The following is a 21,413-nucleotide window of genomic DNA, read 5'->3' as shown; positions in this document are numbered from 1 at the left end:
GAAGAGGCTTCCTTGAGTCTTGGCATACACTGTTATTTGTTTCATTGAAATTAAGCCCAAGTTGGCTGCAAGTCTTCTGTATCTGAGACTATCCTTGAAAGACTGGTTATTGTGACTTTACTGACACTACAAGTATGTGTCATGTTCTCCTCTATGGAAAATTTGCATATATACTACCTTTCCAGTATTAAACTTTGAGAGATTCATTGAAGTGGTCTAAATACGTTTTTCATTACGAAACAGCCATGAACTTTTGGGTGCCAGTCTCAGAAAGTTGTGGGTCACATATGAAATATACCTCGCAGTCTTGTATGTTGAACAATTCTTTCACAGTTTATGGGACTACTTTGGGAGGCTGTGTAGAGTAGGAGGAAGTGGCATATGAGGTCATGACTTTCTATGTTATATCTAGTTCTAATTCTTTATTTTCTCCCTGTCATGAAGTTATGAGTCTCCCTGTCAGTGGTTTCTACCACCATGGTTTACTGCCAAAGTATATGAAGCCAGGTATCATTAGACTCAATCCAATCAAACAAAGAACCCTGATAAGTCTGTCTTTCCTCATTTTGTTATGTCACATAATGTTCACAGCAATACAAAAGTTCCTTGATTTCATGCCAATATGAAAAATATCGCATTATAAAACTAAAGAAGAGCAACAAGGTTATTATAAAATCAATCTTAATTTATCCAGTTACCATTCAAGAATGACCACTAGATAATAGGCATCCTCTAAAACTATCTTTACTGAGATCCTATAGAAATGTTAAATTTGAAGATATTTAAGGAAGCAATAGCTTCATATAGTATTCATTCAAATTTGTAAAGCTGTTGTTAAACTGTCAGACCACTCGGAACAGAATTATCCCATGTGATTGGCAAGATCTAGTTACAGCAGTACTGAAAACTAATCCTCAGTTACAATGGAAAATGTGGTGGAGAGAGGATGCTAGGTACATAGAACTGTGAAGATATGTGAAAAAAGATCCAAATCTCTCACCATGCACAATACTCAAGTCCAAATGGATCAAAGACCTCAGCATAAAGCCAGCCACACTGATCCTCATAAAAGAGAAAATGGGAAGTGCACTTGAAAACATTGGCACAGGAGACCACTTTCTGCATATAACCCCAGTAGCATAGACACTGAGAGCAACAATTAATAAATGGGACCTCCTAAAACCGAAAAGCTTCTATAAAGCAAAGGACACAGTCAACAAGACAAAATGACAACCTACCAATGGGAAAAGATCTTCAACAACCCAACATAAGATAGAGATCTGATCTCCAAAATATACAAAGAACTCAAGAAATTGTTCATCCAAAGAACAAATAATCCAATAAAAACAAATGGAGTACAGGCCTAAAGAGAAACTCTCAACAGAGGAATCTAAAATGGCTGAAAGACACTTAAGGAAATACTCAACATCCTTAGTCTTCAAAGAAATGCAAATCAAAAACAATTCAGAGATTCCATCTTACATCTGTAAGAATGGCCAAGATCAAAAACACTGATGACAATTTATGCTGGAGAGGTTGTGGGGTAAAGGGAACACTTCTGCATTGCTGTTGGGAATGCAAACTGGTACAACCCCTTTGGATGTCAGTGTGGTGATTTCTCAGAAAATTAGGAAACAACCTTCCTCAAGACCCAGCAATACCACTTTTGGGTATATATCCAAAGGATGCTCAATCGTGCCACAAGGACATGTGCTCAACTATGTTCATAGTAGCATTGTTTGTCATAACCAGAACCTGGAAACAACCTAAATGCTCCTTGACCAAAAAATGGATACAAAGCATGTGGTACATTTACACAATGGAGTAATACACTGTAGAAAAAAAAATAATGACATCTTGAAATTTGTAGGCAAAATGGATGGAGCTAAAAAAACATTATATTGAGTAAGGTAACCCAGACCCAGAAAGACAAATATCATATGTCCTCACTCATAAGTGGTTTTTAGACATAAAGAAAAATAACAGCCTACAATTCACAATCTCTGAGAACACAGACAACATTGAGGACACTAAGAGAGACATACCTAGATCTAATCTACATGGGAAGTAGAAAGGGATAAGATCTCCTGAGTAAATTGGGAGCATGGAGACCATGGGAGAGGGCTGAAGACGAGGGGAGAGGATGGGGGGTGAGAAGCGAAAGAATTCTGTATCAATCTGATAAGAACACAGACTGATTCTACCAGTGCTTGTGTGCTATTTGTAAATTACCCTACTACTTTGGTCCTAATACTATTCTCAGCAATGAATTTAATAGGTACCTTATAGACATTTAAGAAGACTAGACTTATACAGAGAACATAGAACACCCTAATAGCAGTACCCATAAAGAAAGCATTTCAGGATCTCCACTAAATGCATGATACGCAAATAGTAAAAATCTCACAAAGATTTTAATTTATTTCTATAAAAAATTAAAATTTAGTTTATAGTTATTCAAAGTAAAAAAATCACTAATTGTTAATAAAATAAACACAATATTATAATTAATTGTAATTATGTTGTTTTGCCACTAGGTAATTTTACAAAGCATAAGTTGGCCTTGAACTTGTGATAACTCATAATCTCCCTGACTTTCAGGTTCAGAGACTAAAATTATGTGCCACCATGCAAGGCAAAAGTTATTTCAAATTAAAGAATTATTCATTTCTAGAATTTTCCATGTATTGATTTTCTTTCTTATCTAAAGGTAACTGGGTCACTGCTTTTACAGATATTGAAACCCCATGTAAGTGGGATTTCTACATCCCTTATACTTTGTAAGGTTTAAAATATTGAAAAGTAATTAGGTATCATTACTATGCTTTTTCTCTTAATCTACTATATTTTAAATAATAAAATGATTACTTTCGCCAGGAAAACAACCTGTCTCATTAATAATCACACATGATAAGTCAGAACTTATCTACATCAAAGCAGCCAATATACCAAGTTATATTGTTATGATAACTTCTTGGAAAATTGTTCAAATGTCAGCAAATCAGTTATCAACATATTTGGTTAAGAATCTGGAAAGTTTTAGCTGTTACGTGTGACCTCATACCAATACATTTTCCTTTTAGGAAGACTAGTTCCAACCAGGTGGCTTTTCCACTTCCATTCCCACAGCTTTCTGGGGTAAAGTTAATTAAGTCTTGAGTTATGCTCCACCTGTCACAGAATAGGATTCTAAATTTAGATTTGTGAGTTTCCAGTGAAATCATTTTTTGGCACCTGAGACCACAGTGTCGTTGACAGACATGAAGGTATAAGTACTCAGGAGAAAAACATCCGTCTTATTGCCTGGTCCTGACCCAGTGAGCAGCCATGAAGATTTTCTTCTTTGTTCTACTAGGAACTGTTGGTGAGTCTTTTAAATTAATGAATCTACAAAAGTCAGAATTGTAAGTTTGTAATTTGTTCTGGGAAAAACAACAATGTTCATTGAATATAAGGGCTGACAACAAAAATTCAAATAGTAGAGGCATGAGTGTATAGTGCCTATGCTTATTAGAGATTAAATCTCACTTGATAGTGGAAATTCATAGTATCAAGAACCGATTCTCAAAGGTCGTCTCATAAAGAATCAGAAGGTGTTTTGAACTTCCATGTAGATTCCAGAAATTTAGAACTGAAGAGAAAGTATAGTACACACACACACACACACACACACACACACACACACACACACTTCCATTGACTTCTAAGAATTCAGAGTGAAAGTAATCTGTACTACTTAATGGGACCATGATCACCAAAGCCTAAGTCCCCTGAACATGAAGCTGTAGTTATTTACCCAGAAAATCCCAACAGATGCAAACATTTTATTCTCATTGATAAAAATCTCAGACTGTGTTTTCAGACACTTTTTAAATAAAAACTTTCTAATATAAACTCACAAGTCAAGCAGCTGTGATAAAAATGAGTGTTTTAATACTACTAAATTAATTTTTAATGCTACTAAAATTGTATTATTAAAATTTAATACTTTTCTATATGTAAAGCATTATACTTTTCTAGAAGTTTCTGTCCTAACAATATTTGAAGAATTGAATAATAGAACAAATTTTTTTGAATAAAACACATGTAAGGCTGTAAGAAATCTCAATAGATATTGGGGAAATATGAAAATGCTGACTAACTTGTTTGACGTAGGATAGTCAGACAATAATAAAAATAAAAATAGATTCAAATAGACTTTTATCTTTCACTTGTGTTCTTGTGTTTGTAGACAAGAGGGTTTTGTTTCATTGAGATAAAAATTTCACCTGTAGTTTGATCATACTGTTCTGAAACTCACTCTAGACATGTTAGTCTAGATCTCATATTCTAGAACTCATAAATTGACAAGTGGTATGGTAATTAATTCTCAACTCCAAGAAAGAAGTTGATTAAATACAAAGTCAAAGTTGTCATTTTTCTGTAGGATGGAATATTCTCCAATAGCTTTTAAGAGTTTTTTTTTATTAACTTATTTAGGTAGATTTTCCATTTTAACATTTAATCAACTTCCACAAACATACACCCAGAAAACTCCCGGAAGGTTTCCGTTGGTGGTGTGTGTGTGTGTGTGTGTGTGTGTGTGTGTGTGTGTGTATGCCCACCTGCTGGTGTACTCATCTGTGAATGTGAAGGTCAGACATCAACTTTGTATATCTTTCTCTTATCCTCTACCTTACATTTTTGAGACAAGGTCTCTCACTAAACTTAATAGTTTCTATTTTAAGCTAACTGTTTGACCACTGGGTTCTAATTAATGTCTCTGTCTGTAGTTGCTCTCCCTCCAATCCAGGACTGGGGCTATACAGCCTGTCACTATGCTAGACTTCCATGAGGATGCTAGAAAACTGAACTCAGGTCCCAGGCCTGCACAGCAAATTATGCCTACTAAGCCACCTCTCCAACCCATATTGCAAATCTTTCTACATATTTGCATGAAAATTGATGAGGTGACAGATTTAAATGGTTAAATCGTAAGCGGTGGTGATAGAACATTTATTTTCTAAAGAGCCTCTGATCTGACTAAATTGGTAGGTGTTTATGAATGTATGTGTTTATGAATGGAATATGTAGTTGTGTATATACCATAATGAAAAATTAATCAAACAAAGAATATATTTCAATAGTACTTTCTTATTCATCACTATATAAGTAGGGTCCATGCTCACGGTGCAGAGAAATGAGTAATCATAAAGATTACATAAACCCAGTTATTTTAGCCACTTTACTCATTGCTGGGAAACAACCAGACAGGAACCACATAAGGAAAGAAATATTGTTTTGGCTCATGTTGAAGAAGGTATGGTCAGCCTTGGAAAGCTGTGCTGGAGATGATTCATAATGGTCATGGTGGGAGGGTAAGGCAGTGGGCTCTATGATACTGACAGTCTGGAAGCAGAGAGATATCACTGGTGCTCATCAGGCTTTCTCCCCTCCCCCTTTGGTTCAGTCTCCCTACCTCACTCATGATTAGAGTAAGTCTTCCTTCTGCAGTAAAACCCCCACAGCAATAACCTCACAGAGGTATGTTTTCCAGGTGGTTCCAAATCCAATCAAGTCATCAAGAAAAGTTAACCATAACATGGATATGCCTTGACTGTGTGATACTGGAGAGCATTGTCATCCCTTTTGACCTTAGTCTGAAATAAGGCTTCTTGGTGCATGAAATAATGATAGGGCCATGTAACAGAGAGCTCCTCGCTTTTCTCCCACAGCTTCCTTCCTCACTGAGGAGAATGATGAGAGGATTGTTGGGGGCTACACTTGTCAGAAGCATTCTGTCCCCTACCAAGTGTCACTGAATGATGGATCTCACATATGTGGGGGATCTCTCATCACTGACCAGTGGGTGCTGTCTGCTGCGCACTGTTATTCTCCGTAAGTAGCCAATATTCACATCCTTATGCTCTAAAATCACTTTATCCTAAAGGCCTACCAAGTTCAATTTAGCAAAAAACAGATCTATGCTTGATAGATTCTCTGAGACTCATTGGTCACCCCACAGTTTTATTAGGTATAGTATTAACTTATTGTGAAACATTTATTATGAAAGCTGTAACATGGGTGTATACCCTTACAGTTCATTGCTGTCTTCCTAAATTACAGTGCAAAAGAGAGAGGAGGATGGTTAATGATAGATCCTTAGGAGAGTTAACCAATCTAAGCCTAATATTACAGATCAATCAGAATAAGACTACACACCATGTTAAAAAAAAAGGACATGATACTTCCAGTGCCACAAGACAAATAATTTGATCTGGTCCCTATATTTATTTCTATTCCTCTTACTGTTGCCTTGGGGATTCTAACAAGTAGAGAGTATCAGTTAATATTTACCAATATTCTTTCCACATGGAAATACTTTGTAAGATATGCTTGGTTTCTATTCCTATGCTTCCCAATTATAAAATGATGGTGGTCTACAAGTCTCTGCAAGCAGTGACTCTTACTAAAGAATTCTGTATCCCATGCCATGATTAGTTGTGTGTGCTTACTTCAGTGATTCAGTGCTTAAATAAAAACCTATGTTTATGCTCATGATTGAGGGTGTTGGAGAAAGGAAAGAGTATTCATGTAGGATACTTAAACTTATTAAATTGTTTCTTCTCTTTGATACTATGGTATATAATTGCACAATCTTCCATTCCATTTTCTTCCTTCACATCTTCCTCCCATATACCCCTCCTTAGTTTCTTTCAAACTCATTACCTCTTATTATCATTAACTGTTCTTACATATGTGTGTATATATAACTTGCTTGGTCTCTATAAAGTTACTTGTATGTTTTCTATATTTATATGCATAATATGTTGCTATAATGTTTTCAAGGTTGATCATTTGATATTGGTTAACAAATTCATGGGCTTGTCCCTCAGTAGCAGTTACCTAAAGTTTTGTGTGTAGGGTTGAGGCCTCAGGGCTTTTCCCCAGTACCTTAGCCTTTCTATTGGTGTCATCCTTGTTCAGAAATATGTCCACAAATTCCCACCAGCACGACTACCTAAACATGAGCTGAACAAGGACACTAAAACTTGTAATCTTTAAATCCAGCAAAATACAGGTGCGTCTTGGGGAACACAACATTCATGAACTTGAAGGTGGTGAGCAGTTCATTGATGCAGCTAAGATCATCCCCCATCCTGATTATAGTAAATGGACTATTGACAATGACATCATGCTGATTAAGCTGAAATCACCAGCCACCCTAAACTCTCAAGTATCTACTATCCCTCTGCCAGAATGCTGTCCTTCAGCTGATATGGAATGCCTTGTGTCTGGCTGGGGCCTTCTGTCAGGCAAGTGTCTCTGTGATATATAAAGTAGTAAGTGTGAGTACTGGAAATGAATTGTGCCTTAGTGACCATAATAATGATTACACACAGAAATAATCATACCGACACTGTATTATTTAAATTTCTGCTTGGCCCATTAGCTCTACTTTCTTATTGGCTAACTCTTACATTTTAATTTAACCAATTTCCATTAATCTGTGCATCACCACGAGGTCGTGGCCTACAAGCAAAGCTTCAGCACATCTATCTCTGGTGGTGGCTCCATGGCTTCTCCCTGACTCGGCCTCCTTTTACCCAGCATTCTGTTTAGTTTTCCCTGCCTTGCTCTGTTCTTTTGCTCTATCACAAACCAAGACAGTTACTTTATTCATTAACTAACAAATGCAATACATGGACAGAAGGACCTCCCACACCAACTGATGAGTTAAAAACTATAAATAGAGGAAGTATCTGGAACAGAGGCCAATAGACTCCATGCTGACTGAAGCCTCTGCACTTGAGAGCAGTGGTCACTGATATTAAAGTCAGAGAAAGAGTTAAACTGATGGATAAAACTATTTAGAAAACCAAACTAAAAAAAAAACTTTTCTACATTATACATTTTTTTTAGGTTTTTATTTTCTATGTTTTATGTATGCATGTTTTTTGCACATCATATTCATGCCTGGTTCCCTTAGAACCAGAAGAAGCTTTGAAAACAAGTGAAAGACACTCTCGTGAAAAGTAATAGAAAATAGGAAATAAATATTGAGTCAGTATAAATAATTCGACTTCACCCTCAGAATCTGCCGCTGAGATTCCTTCACTTCTTCAGTGTCTGGATGCTCCTGTCCTGTCAGACTCGGTTTGTCGTAAGGCCTACCCAGGCAGAATCACTAGCAACATGTTCTGTCTCGGCTTCCTGGAAGGCGGAAAAGATTCTTGCCAGGTAAGATTCTTGTCTATCTCTATCACAGTGGTCTGCCTCCCTTACCTACCATGTTTCTCCTAGGAAACAAAATAGTAAATCTGTGCCTGGCTCTCAATCTGGGAGGTGAAGAGAGACTTTGAGAAAATATATGCTGGTTTTTCCTTTGCAGTGTGATGATGACTATTATGGGATGGGTAAAAAGCCAAAGAGCTGATGCTTTGTAAACCCAAGCAGCCTTGTAATGTGGGATGAAGTCCTTAAGAAAGAGACAGAGCTTAGGTGTTATATTAGATCTCTACAGCCCTCAACATTCTGCACCCTCCCATACAATGATTTCAGAAGAGGGGAGGACACAAAAATGCACAGAGTAATGTAAACAGGGATACTGAATAGATTGGAAACTGGATTTTTAAGGATAGTGAGTGTTTTGTGGAGGATGAGTAGCCTATAAAATTAATCCCAGGATCATGGAAGAAAATTTTGAATCCCATTCTTCCTCAGTGTATAACCAAGTTTAAATATCTTATCATTGTTGCCCAGATGGACTCTGGTGGCCCTGTGGTCTGCAATGGAAAACTCCAGGGTGTTGTTTCCTGGGGTGATGGCTGTGCTCAGAAAGGGAAACCTGGTGTCTACACCAAAGTCTGCAACTACCTGAACTGGATTCATCAAACCATTTCTGAAAACTAAGTGCCTTTTTATTTTCAGGTGTCACACCCTGGTGACCTTCCTTCTGTCTCTACAATTTATGTGGAAATAAAACCTTTTTCTCTGCTTTAACCTTTTGAAGCTTGATGTTAAAGTGAGAAGTCTGGCAAAGGTGGAACAAAAGTGCTCGATAAAATATTGACAAATAGAATCCAAGAACACATCAAAAACAATCATCCACCATGATCAAGTAGGCTTCATCCCAGAGATGCAGGAATGGGTAACCATATGAAAATCTGCCATTGTAATCCAGCATACAAACAAACTGAAAGGAAAAACTAAACACATGATTATCTCATTAGACTTTGAAAAAGCTTTTAATAAAATCCAAAACCACTTTATGATGAAGGTCTTAGAGAGATTGGGAATATGGGTAACATACTTAAAAATAAATAATAATAAAAGCAATACGCAGGAAGCCAACAGTCAATGTCAGATTGAATGAAGAGAAACTCAAAGCGATTCCACTGAAATCAGGAACAAGACAAAGCTGCCCACTGTCTGTATATCTATTCACTATAGTACTCAAAGTTCTAGCTATAGCAATAAGACAACAAAAGGAGATTAAGGGGATTCAAATTGGAAAGGAAGAAGTCAAACTTCCACTATTGGCAGATGATATGATAGCATACATAAATGACCCCCAAAATTCTACTACAGTGCTCCTACAGCTGATAAACACCGTCAGCAATGTGGTGGGTTACAAGAGTAACTAAGAGAAAAATTAGTGTCCCTCCTATATTCAAATGAAAAACAGGATGAGAATGAAATCAGAGAAATAACACCCTTAACAAAAGCTAAAAATAATGTAAAACAAATTGTGTAATATTAATCAAACAAGAGAAAGATCTGTCTGACAAGAATTTCAAGTCTTTGAAGAAAGAAATTGAAGAAGATATCAGAAAATGGAAGGATCTCCCATGCTCATGGATAGATAGGATTAACACAGTAAAAATAGTAATCTTACCAAAAGCAATCTGCAGGTTCAACATCATCCTCATCAAAATTCCAGCACAGTTCTTCACAGACTTTGAAAGAACAATACTCAACTTCATATAGAAAAACAAAAATAAAAAGCAGCTTGGTATTGGCATAAAATCAGATGCACAGAACAATGGAATAGAATTGAAGACCATGACATTAATCCACCTATGAAGACCTCATTTTTGTCAAAAAATAAAAAATAAAAGTCAAAATTATACAAAGGAAAAAAGAAAGCATCTTCAACAAATAGTATTGGCATAAGTGGATGTCAGTAGGGAGAAGAATGTAAATAGATTCTTATCTATCACCCTGCACATAACCCAAGCCCAGTAGATCAAAGACCTCAATATAAATCTATTTACACTGAACATAATAGAAGAGAAAGTGAAACTAGCCTTGAATACATTGGCCTGGGAGGCTACTTCCTGAATAGAACACCAGTAGCACAGACACTGAGACTGACAATTAATAACTGGGCCCTCCTGAAACTGAGGCACTTATATAAGCAAAGTATACCACCAATAAAACAAATGGTAGCCTACAGATTGGTAAAAGATCTTCACCAACCCTCCATTTGACAGAGGGCAAATCTCAAAAATATATAAACTCAGTTATAAAAAAAACAATGACCTCATGAAATTTGCAGGCAAATGGATGGAACTAGAAAAAAAAAATCCAGGTGAGGTAACCCAAACCTAGAAAGACAAACATAGCATGTGCTCACTCTTAAGTAGATATTAGGAGTAAATTATATGATAACCAACCTAAAATCCACAGCCTTGGAGAGGTTTGATAAGAAGGAGGACTCAGAGAGGAATGCATGAATTTCCCCAGGAAGGGGAAATAGAAGACATCTCCTGGGTAAACTGGGGGAACGGGAAGGGGGCTTGGGGGAGGGGAACTGGAGGGAATGGGTTGGGCATACTGGGTGCAGAAGGCTGGTTAGGGTCAGAACGGAGAAGGGGAGTAAGGAAAGAGAACTCTTTATGGGAAACCATTTCAGGGTTAATGAGAAACCTGCTGGCAGGGAAACCCCCGGAAATTCATAAGGATGACCCCAGCCAAGACTCCTAGAAATAGTGAAAGGGTGCCTGAAATGGCCATCTGCTGCAATAAGATTGGTGACTACCCTGTCATCATAGAACCTTTATCCAGTAAATGATGGAAGTAGATGAGGAGTTCCACAGCCAAGACCATTGAAGTCCTAGCACTCACACCTCCAGCCCCGGGAGATTTAATACACTCTTCTGACCACCATGGGCACCCTTCCATAAGGAGCTTTACACAGGGAAAAACATATATGTAGGACAATTAATAAAAACCCAGAGACAGATATCGGGGTTCAACCTGAAGGTCAGAAAAGCAAAACAGCCAACCACTGGCTCTTACCTCTACCTCAGTCTGAAATGGTGACCCTGCCTTGAGGAATCTCAAAATGAGACTGTGTCTGAGAGCTGTTTCCTCTCATTTTATATTCCTCTCTAGGACTGGGATTAAAAGCGTGCACCACTATTGCCTGGTTTCTATGGCAAACTAGTGTGACTACTGGGATTAAAGGTGTGTGTTACCTCTGCCTGTAAAACTGACCAGTGGGGTGGTTTTACTCTCTAATCTTCAGGCAAGCTTTATCTATTAAAACACAAATGAACTATCCCTGCACAAATAAATATACCTAAAATAATGATAATAATACTACTAATAATAAATATACATGTTCTTTCATAGTGCTTTAATCTTTTATGGCTTGTTTAAACTCTTACTTTGTATTTCATTTTTGCTTTCCTATTATGAGATCACATCATCTAATTATTTAACATAGTTCCGTATCTTCAAGTTACTAAAAAAGTTGAAATATAGAGGATTTAATTTGTGAATATGTATTCTGTGTATACTTCTTAAATTTATCTCTTCCTGAACTTTTCGTTGAAAATCTGAGGCATTAAATAAACCTAGGTGGCCATTATCCACCTATTTTACTTGCTTTTCTGATTCTACTGCTTATTAAATAAATTTTAAAAATAAAATCCTCCATGAAACGTCCTAAGTGGTTGTTTTATTTCCATTTTGCAGTTCTTACCTAATGGTCTATGCCCTGAGTTTTGCTTTATGATATATAAATTGTTTCAAACCCAAGGTAAATAGAGATACAATTTACAACTCTTTATGCCTGTAATCCACAAGACACTATCGCTGGATCTCCAGACGTATCTCCTGTCTGTCACACTCATCATCAGAGGTCCCCTTTTCTCTCTAGTCCCCATTTCAACGGCACCCCTACGGCAACCACATGCCTACCATCGCCTATCATGGAGTCTGTTTAAACAAATTTCAAACAGAAGTCACACAGGAGGGGAAAAAAAAGCAAAAACAAAAGAAAGTATGTCATTTTTACATCTGTCGTAGCCTCCGCTGCCCACGGTCATCCTACGGATCCATATCCAGACACGGGCAATCGCTATACCCCATCATACCCACCGTGGTCTGAATCTTAGGGGTTTCGAGACTTGCTGGTCTCCAAATTGATCACTTCTCATGGACAGGGCAGCATCAAAACTGTTTGTAGATTGGCACTCTTGTCTGTGTCTGGTGGAATATTGATTTCACAGCTCTCCATTCCAGGCGTTTGCTTAGCAACGTCCACTAGAATTCTCCTGTTACCTAGAGACTCTTCACTGAGACTAGGGGCACTGAACAGGGAATCCAGGTCCTCAAACTCAGCATAACCAACACCTTTCAACCGGTCTTGATTGCTGGTTTCACGTGGTAAGCATATATCTGACATCTAATCATCTAAAGAATTCCTTATTGGGATTGTCTGTCATCTGAGGGCAGGTTTCCCAGGCAAACAGTGTGTAGGGTGCCATTTGGGAAGATGGTGCCAGTTGACACTGGGTTCTGGAGCAGTTTCAGAAACATGCATCTTTCTACTGTGAACTTAGTAGAACTTATTTCCTTTTGCAATGACCAGCTCCCACCAGGTTTGCAACTTCCATTTCTATGTCCTTCTAGAAAATTGGGACATACTTACAAGCGGTCCTGCATTACCTTTCATCATTCACAAACTGAAATCTATCTCTCTTTTTTTTTTTTTTCACTTTACAGTGAAATCTATTTTCTGGCATCTATGGCCCTGGGGGTCAATGACAAATCTGGAGGTATAAATAGCTGTGGAAAAAAAGCCTTTATTCTATTGCCCAGTGCAGAACTAGTGAGCAACCATGAAGACCTTCGTCTTTCTGGTTTTCATTGGAGCTACTGGTGAGTCATTCAGAAGAAAAGCATCAGCAGAGACACATACTTCACATAACTGTGTTCTTTGTGTTTAGAAAAAAACAATGGTTAAAGAATAAAATGCCTGAAAGCAAGACATTTGGTATGTAAGGAAATTAGTATGCAGGTACCATCTGTGTTTATAAAAGACTAAGTTTATATCAGAAAAGAGTTAAAGGAGACTAAGGGTCCAGTGTATGAGACATAGAGATGCAGAATGTGTACTGAGCATCCATCCAGGTAGACTCTCTTGTACATGGAGACTGCACTTTCATTTTTCAGCTGCCCAGACCCAAATAATCACACAGAAACTACATTAATTACAACATTGTTTGACCAATAGCTTAGGTGTATTCCCAGCTAGCTCTTATATCTTAAATTAACCCATTTCTATTAATCTATGTATCACCATGAGGCTGTGGCTTACTGATAATGTTCTGGCATCTTTCTCCTTCAGTGGCTACATGGCATCTGCCTGACTCCACCTTCTTTCTCTCTGCATTCACTTTAGTTTTACTGCCTACCTATATTCTGCCCTGACATTGGCTAAAGCAGCTTCTTTATTAACAAATGGTAATAAAACATATTCACAGAATGCAGAGGGGAATACCACAACACTCTCTAAAATAGAGAAGACAAGGATACAATAGTCCACATAAAAGTGTTAGCCCTTATTTCTAAGAACATGGAGTTAACTGTTAAAATTAATCTGTGTTCACTGCAGAGGTTGTGACCATGTGAGTCTGAGTTTACTGAAGACTGAACAGCTGGGTGCTTACCAAGGACAAGGGACCTGACATGGCAAAGAATTTACATGTCACAGATAAAATCTTAGCCTGTGTTTTGAGAAAATTGTTGATGAATTAATTCTTTTTGGCATTTCTCATGTCATTTTATTGGGAGAAAGAATAGTGAATTATCTATTTCAGTGTAAGCATTACCAAATTTTTATTGCTAAAACTTTGTATTAACTTTTCCCCACATTGAACTTGTACAATTTAGGACAACTGTCTTCAAACTTAGAGATTCCTCTTCAAAAATGAAAATTTTAAATATTAGAAAGCAAAAACTACGTATTATAATTAAGGACATTCATATCTACATGAAATCTTAGCAAATATACAGGTCATAATTCTCAATGTTAAATGAGGTGATAAACAGTAAAGAAATAACCAGGATAATAGGAAAGATCAGGGAGAATACTATGATTTTTTGTAAAATGCTCAAATAAACATTTTAGGCTAACCCCCCCCCCCAAAAAAAAGGTGAAAAAATAAAAATTTGAAACAATTTCTTTCTTCAGAGCAAGAATATTCTTAAGTGGTTTCTATTACCTGCTAGAAACAGCTAGTGTACACCAATACTTCTATAATCACCATAAACATATACAACCAACAAGTTACTGCATAGGGTTTTATTTATTTGTATGGATGCAGAGTCTGCTTCTATATTTAAAACGATATTTATATACTAAATAGTGGTTGCAAGTCATTTGTTTTTTGGGTCTCTGCTAAATGTGAATGCCCTTATGTGTGTGTAAAAATGTATATGCAAAAATACAAGGATTATCAAATAGAAATACACATACCTAAAGGTAAATGTTTCTTTCTATAAAAAGGTTCATATAAAAGGCACAACATAATAAGTTCCAAAAGTATCTACATTGAAATAAAATACAAACTAGAGAACAAACAGCTACATGCCTGAAGTCTCACATTTCCTGATTTGATGGTGATAAGTGCGGTCACCTCGTATGTGGTTAGTTTGCCTTGATTTCATGAATGGAATTCCGTGACAGAGTTTCTGCCTCTCCCCTAACAGCTGATATCCCTGCTAATGATAGTGTCGACGAGATTATCGGAGGCTACATGTGTGAGGACAACTCTGTCCCCTATCAGGTATCCCTGAATGCTGGCTACCACTTGTGTGGGGGCTCTCTCATCAGTGATCAGTGGATCCTGACTGCTGCTCACTGTTATAAGCCGTAAGTATCCAATATTCACGCTCCCAAACCTAAGGTCATTTTTCCCTTAGCCCTACAAAAGAATAAACAAGAAAAAGGCAGACTTATATTTAATGACTAAAATGATTTTTATGTTTATCATTTACTTTGGGGGAGGCGCGTGTGGAGGTCAGTGAACAAGTTTGAGAGTTGTTTTTTTCCTTCTGCCATGAAGGTCTCAGGAATAAAACTTAGTTCATCAGGCTTAACAGCAAGCACCCTTACCTACTGAGCCACTTTTTTCAGCCTACTTGATGGATTCAAAAGGGAAAAATCAGAAGTTAGATGTATTAGTAGTAATAATTGCCCTTGGATTTTTACAAATGTTTTTCTAAATAATGCAGTAGTTTAAAAACATGAATATATATGTATATATAATCTCAATAATATTACCTTAACTGTGATTATAAAAATGTCATATGGAGTAATAAAATGTACAATATTTCTATTATAATATGAGAAAGGAGAATTTGTTCTGTGCTCTAAATATTTTCTGTCCCTGACTCCTTTCTCACTTTCCGATTAAACTTTGTGATTGCAATCAGAAGAGAAATATTAAGTTTGATTGATATTCAGTCTTCTCCATTCAATCCATTCAATCACCTCCAATCCCATTTCACCTCCAACTGTTTTGTAGTGGGCACTTTCCTCTATTTCTGCCTTGAACTTTACTGAGATAGTGTGTTGATGGAAGGCTACTAGTTTGTTTCCCAACTGCCCAGACCCAAAATAATTACACAGAAACTGTATTATTATAACACTGGTTGGCCTATTAGCTCATGCTTCTTATTGGCTAGCTCTTATATCTTAAATCAACCCATTTCTATTATTTTATATTTTACCACAAGGCTTGTGGTTTACTGGTAAAGTTCCCGGGCATCTGTCTGCTCCTGCAGCTACATGGCATCTCCTTGACTCCTCCTCTATCTGCTTGGAATTCCTGCCTTGTTCTATTCTGTTAAGCCACTGACCAAAACAGTTTTATTCATTAACCAATGGGCAATAAAACATATTCACAGCATACAGAGGGGAATCCCACATCAATGGTGAACTCTAGTTCTTCACTAGCAGTGACATAAAAAGAAAGAAGTATGATGAGGATAAGATTATCCAGTGCTACCTATAGTGAAATGAGCTGAATTCTTGAATAAGATGGTGTTTGTGTTTATGTTCAGAATTAAAAGTTGGAGGAGGGGAAAGAACTCCAAGAAGGATTCTTAGAAAACTGTTAATCCTTATAAATATAGCCAACTACAGGTCCGTCTGGGAGAATTCAACCTTCATGATGTCGAGGGTGGTGAGCAAATCATTAATGCAGCCAAGATCATCTCTCACCCCAAGTACAACAATGACACTACTGATAATGACATCATGCTGATTAAACTGAACTCACCAGCCACCATCAACTCGCAAGTGTCCACTATCTCTCTGCCAAGATCCTGTCCATCTGTGGGAATTGACTGCCTTGTGCCCAGCTGGGGTGACACAATTAGCATTGGATGTAAGTGTTACCTAAGACATAGGTCCCAAATATGAGCATCCCCAGACATGGAAGGCATGAAGGTAGTCACCTGGTCCAAATTCGGATTTAAAGTATGTCTCCCTGAAGATAATTTTGAACACATGCAATCTTGGAATATATTATTCAAAGTATAAAACAAAATTTAATTATTAGAAAGATGTCGATGAATTTAAGTATGATTGGTGATAATCATAGCCTTAAATTCTGGGATGTATATATAACATTACAAGATTCAGGTCAGCCTGGAGAAGGCAGCTTTAAAAAAATGTCTCTGGACTTCAGATCTGTCACCACTCACATTTGTGTCAAAGAAAAAACTTGTTGGTTAGAACTATTTGGAAAATCTTCCAGGAAAAAAAAAACCAATCCTCCCAAATTCCAAGGCCTAGCCAAATCGAAAGAAACAGAAAGTATTGTGAGGGAGAAGGGCAGACAGGAAAGAAATATCATGGGACACTATGGTTATCTTTCCATTTTTGCTCTTCCCTCTACAGACAGCCTATCTTCACATCTTCTTTGTCTGAATGTCTCCATCCTGTCAGACTCTGTTTGCCACAGTGCCTATCCACATAAGATCACAAGAAACATGTTTTGTGTTGGCTTCCTAGAAGAAGAAAAGGATAGTTGTGAGGTATGTTCCTTTCCCTCCTCTGTCAGTCAGTCAGTCTCAGCCCTGCCAATATATCTCTCCAGATAAAATGCAAAAGACAAGGGATCTATGGAGCAAGCTGAACAGTAGAGTGCCAGGAATCAACAAGTTTAAGTGCAATGAGAGACTCTGTCTTGAGAAATAAAAATGGAGAACTGTGAAGGGAGAAAGCCAATATCAACTTCAGACCTCCATAAAATGCTCACACAGTGCTTGCCCTTCTCTATACACATGTGCTTACAAAAAAAAATCAAACACGTGCACACACACCCCACATATACACGCCAAAATAAAAGTCAAATAATTTTTTTCTGACGCTGAATCCAAAAGTTGGGGAATAGCTTTAGGATAAACTGTCAGTTTTCTGTTAGTGATATGATTGTTAAAATCAGTGTTAAGATTGTCCAGACAATACATATAAGCAACTTTTTGAGATGTATTGTAGGGAACTCTTGTGGAAATGCAGAGCTGATGGGGCAGTCTTAAATCTCTCCAGTCTTCCCCTTCTATAGCTTCTACAGGACTGTGGTAGAAAGAAGCAGGACCATTAAAAAATAATAAATGTACTAGTAATATGGTAAGGATGCTGTGTGCTGGATTTTCAGGAGTAGAGTGGGTATCAGTTGAAGGACTTGAGAAACAGCCTGAGGATAATGAATGAACACATCAAACCTCATTCTCTCCTGTGGGTATCAACAAGAATGATTGATTGTCTTTTTCTTTTGTTTCAGGATGATTCTGGTGGCCCCGTGGTCTGCAATGAAGAGCTCCAAGGTATTGTCTCCTGGGGCACTAGCTGTGGTGAGAATAGGAAACCTGGTGTGTACACCAAAGTGTGCAACTACCTGGACTGGATTCAACAGACCATTGATGCCAACTGATATCTCCCGAGCCACCCACTCATACTCAACTTCACTTTCCTAGTGTGCCTGAAATGGGTGTGGAAATAAAAACATTGTATTCTGCCATACATTTGTCTACATATTGTCTTTGTTTGGTAATGATGAACTTTCTCTTCAGACTTGCTGAGAGAAGGGTGTCATTTTCTTCAGTGATGCAGCTGTTGATAAATTGCTCAGATTCCAGTAGGTTTCTTTGCAGAGCACCAACTATAGTTAAACTCAATGAGTTTTTTTTAAAGACACCAACATAAGCAAACTTTTTGCTGTTGTTGTTTTTTGAAGAAAGTTTTCATCAGAATAGGAGAATAAGAAGATAATGGGGATGGAAACTCAGAATGATATTATACAGACTAAACAGTTTATATTCAAGAATGTATATCTATAAAGCATACATATATGCATGCAATAACAATTAGCAAAATGAGAAACTATGAACTTGAAGGAGAGGGATGAAGAGTATATGGGAGGGTCTGGAGGGAGGAGAAGGAAAAGAGAAATAAGTATTTTATTTCAAAAATTAGGGGAAATATTAAAATAGCATATACATGTATAAAATTGTCAAAGAATAAATACAGGTCAAAAGGAAAAAACAACAAAAATGAGAAGGTGAACAGAATGTTGAACAATTTTATGGAATTTGAAAGAGTCTTTGTCATTTATTTAGCCTAATAACTCACTGTTCGATGACATATGGGAGACTCTATGAAACATTGCTGCTGCAAAAATGAATCTGAGGACTGCTCCCACTGCATTTTTTTGAAATAAGTTTCTCAACATATCAGAGAAACGTTGCCAAAATGAACACTTAGTTTCACCTGCCATGTAGCATGAGTTATAAAATGCAGAACATGACACCAAAATACAAAGTTAAAAAATCAGTTGACCAAAGTAATTGAAATAGTTCACCATAAAGACAGAACAAAGCCCAGACTCCCAGACTGTCCTCATCCCCTTTGGTGACAGGGTGCTGCCATTTTCTTTTTCTTTTTTTCAAGGTTTTCCTCTGTTTTCTAACCTTCTCCTACCAGTACCCCTTTCTCCAAAATCGTGTTTTCCAAAGGTATATTAGCATTTCCATGGCTTCTATATTAGATGTTTTGTGTAATTTCCAGGGACTAAGTCCTAACTGGAGGAAATACAACAGCACTGAAGGTATAGCTTTGTAAAAATTTCCATGGTCCCCAGTCTCACCTACCTTCTACTGCTTTCTGTCCACATGCAGGTGAGTGCCCTCTGCCACATGCCCCCATCGCCATTATGTTCTGCCTCACATGACCCAGAAGGAATGTAGCCCTAAGTGTTGACCTCAGAAATCATGAGCAAACACAAATATTTCTCAAATTATCTTAGATATTGATCCAAATAATGAAAATCTGATGATCATACTTCTAGAGTAGCCATGATCTCTGGCAATAATCTATCCCTAATCCCATCCCAGGAAACGAGCCCACATAGTGCACTAATGAAGTAGTAAGGGCAGTGGGGCTGCATCCCCAGCACCCCAGCAACCTGGCTAGCTTACGCTCTGAAATAACAACACACAAACTGTATTCATTTAAACACTGCTTGGCCCATTCTCTTCTAGGCTAATTCTCACATATTAATTTAGCCCATTTCTAATCATCTGTGTGTAGCACCCCAAGGTGCGCTTACCGGGAAGATTCTAGCCAATGTCCATCCTGGGTCGGACCTTCATGGCATGTGTCTGCCAGGGAGCGGGGCATGGCATCTCTCTCTCAGGCGTCTGCTCCGGAGAGCAGAGCTGTGGAGTCTGACCTCACTTCCTCTTCCTCCCAGCATTCTGTTCTGTTTACTCCTCCCACCTATCCTCTAACCAATAAAATGGGCCAAGGCAGTTCCTTTATTAGCCAATGACCTTCCTCCATCACACTAAATTAACTAAGGATTTTTTTTTTTGCTTTGGCTACACTATTTTTTTATTGATTTTTATTGAGCTCTACATTTTTCACTACTTTCCTCCTTGCCTCTCCCCTCCCCTATTCCCTTCAACCCTTCTCTATGGTCCCCATGCTACCAATTTACTCAGGAGATGTTATCTTTTTCTACTTCCCATGTAGATTAGATCTATGTAAGTCTCTCTTAGTGTCCTCATTGTTGTCTAAGTTCTCTGGGATTATGGTTTGTAGGTTTGCTTTCTTTGCTTCATGTTTAAAAACCACCTATGAGTGAGTACATATGATAATTGTCTTTCTGTGTCTGGGTTACCCTACTCAAAATAATGTTTTTTAGCTCCGTCCATGTTCCTGCAAAATTCAAGATGTTGTTATTTTTTTCTGCTGTGTAGTACTTCATTGTGCAAATGTACCACATTTTCCTTACCCATTCTTCGGTCAAGGGGCATTTAGGTTGTTTCCAGGTTCGGGCTATAACAAACAATGCTGCTGTGAACACAGTTGAGCACATGTCCTTGAGCACGACTGAGTATCCTTTGGACATATACCCAAAAGTGGTATTTCTGGGTCTTGAGGAAGGTTGTTTCCTAATTTTCTGAGAAATTGCCACAATGACATCCAAAGGGATTGTACCAGCTTGCATTCCCACCAGCAATGCAGAAGTATTCCCTTTTCCCCACAACCTCTCCAGCATAAGTTGTCATCAGTGTTGTTGATCTTGGCCATTCTTACAGGTGAAAGATGGAATCTCAGAGTTGTTTTGATTTGCATTTCTCTGATGACTAAGGATGTTGAACGTTTCCTTAAGTGTCTTTCAGACATTTTAGAGTCCTCTATTGAGAGTTCTCTGTTTAGGTCTATACTCCATTTTTTTTTAATTGGATTGTGTGTTCTTTTGGGAATAGGCAGGAACCTGGAACCCAGGATAAAATTTTAAATGGTGAGTGCATACACATTTAAGATCTAAGTTTCAAAAGTGGTGGTTATCTGTGCTTTGAGTCCAGCCTGAGAATGGGTCTCTCTCTCTCTCTCTCTCTCTCTCTCTCTCTCTCTCTCTCACACACACACACACACACACACACACACACACTCGTACTCGTGCGTCTTATTCTCTTATTGGCTCTTAAGTCATCATTATCTCACCAATCATTACTGTAGAGAAAGGTCTACAGTAAACCACATGGTTCCTGTGGCTATCTGCAATGACGCAATGGAAAAGAAATAATGAGGAATTGGGCCTGAGAACAGATAACACTGAATA

General features: G+C 37.7%; 2 protein-coding genes across 2 annotated transcripts; both read left to right on the top strand.

Annotated features, from left to right (window-relative positions):
• Positions 1-3,327: 3,327 nt before the first annotated feature.
• On the top strand, positions 3,328-8,892 carry LOC121435436 (trypsin V-A-like). The gene is made up of 6 exons (XM_041634751.1): positions 3,328-3,364; positions 5,715-5,877; positions 7,051-7,290; positions 7,321-7,322; positions 8,075-8,220; positions 8,743-8,892. Exons 1-6 carry the CDS (start codon positions 3,328-3,330, stop codon positions 8,890-8,892), a joined length of 738 nt encoding a protein of 245 aa, XP_041490685.1.
• A 4,220-nt stretch (positions 8,893-13,112) lies between these two features.
• Positions 13,113-18,218, top strand: LOC121435432 (cationic trypsin-3-like). Its single transcript, XM_041634749.1, has 5 exons — positions 13,113-13,152; positions 14,986-15,148; positions 16,414-16,671; positions 17,187-17,319; positions 18,069-18,218. The coding sequence occupies exons 1-5, from the start codon at positions 13,113-13,115 to the stop codon at positions 18,216-18,218; spliced, it is 744 nt and encodes a 247-aa protein (XP_041490683.1).
• Positions 18,219-21,413: the final 3,195 nt, after the last annotated feature.

Source organism: Microtus oregoni, unplaced genomic scaffold, assembly GCF_018167655.1.
Source record: "Microtus oregoni isolate MIOR12 unplaced genomic scaffold, Mior012 000046F_ref0000063, whole genome shotgun sequence".
Taxonomy (NCBI): Eukaryota; Metazoa; Chordata; class Mammalia; order Rodentia; family Cricetidae; genus Microtus; species Microtus oregoni.
The sequence above is the reverse complement of the archived record's forward strand: the minus strand, read 5'-3'. Positions and strand labels throughout refer to the sequence as shown.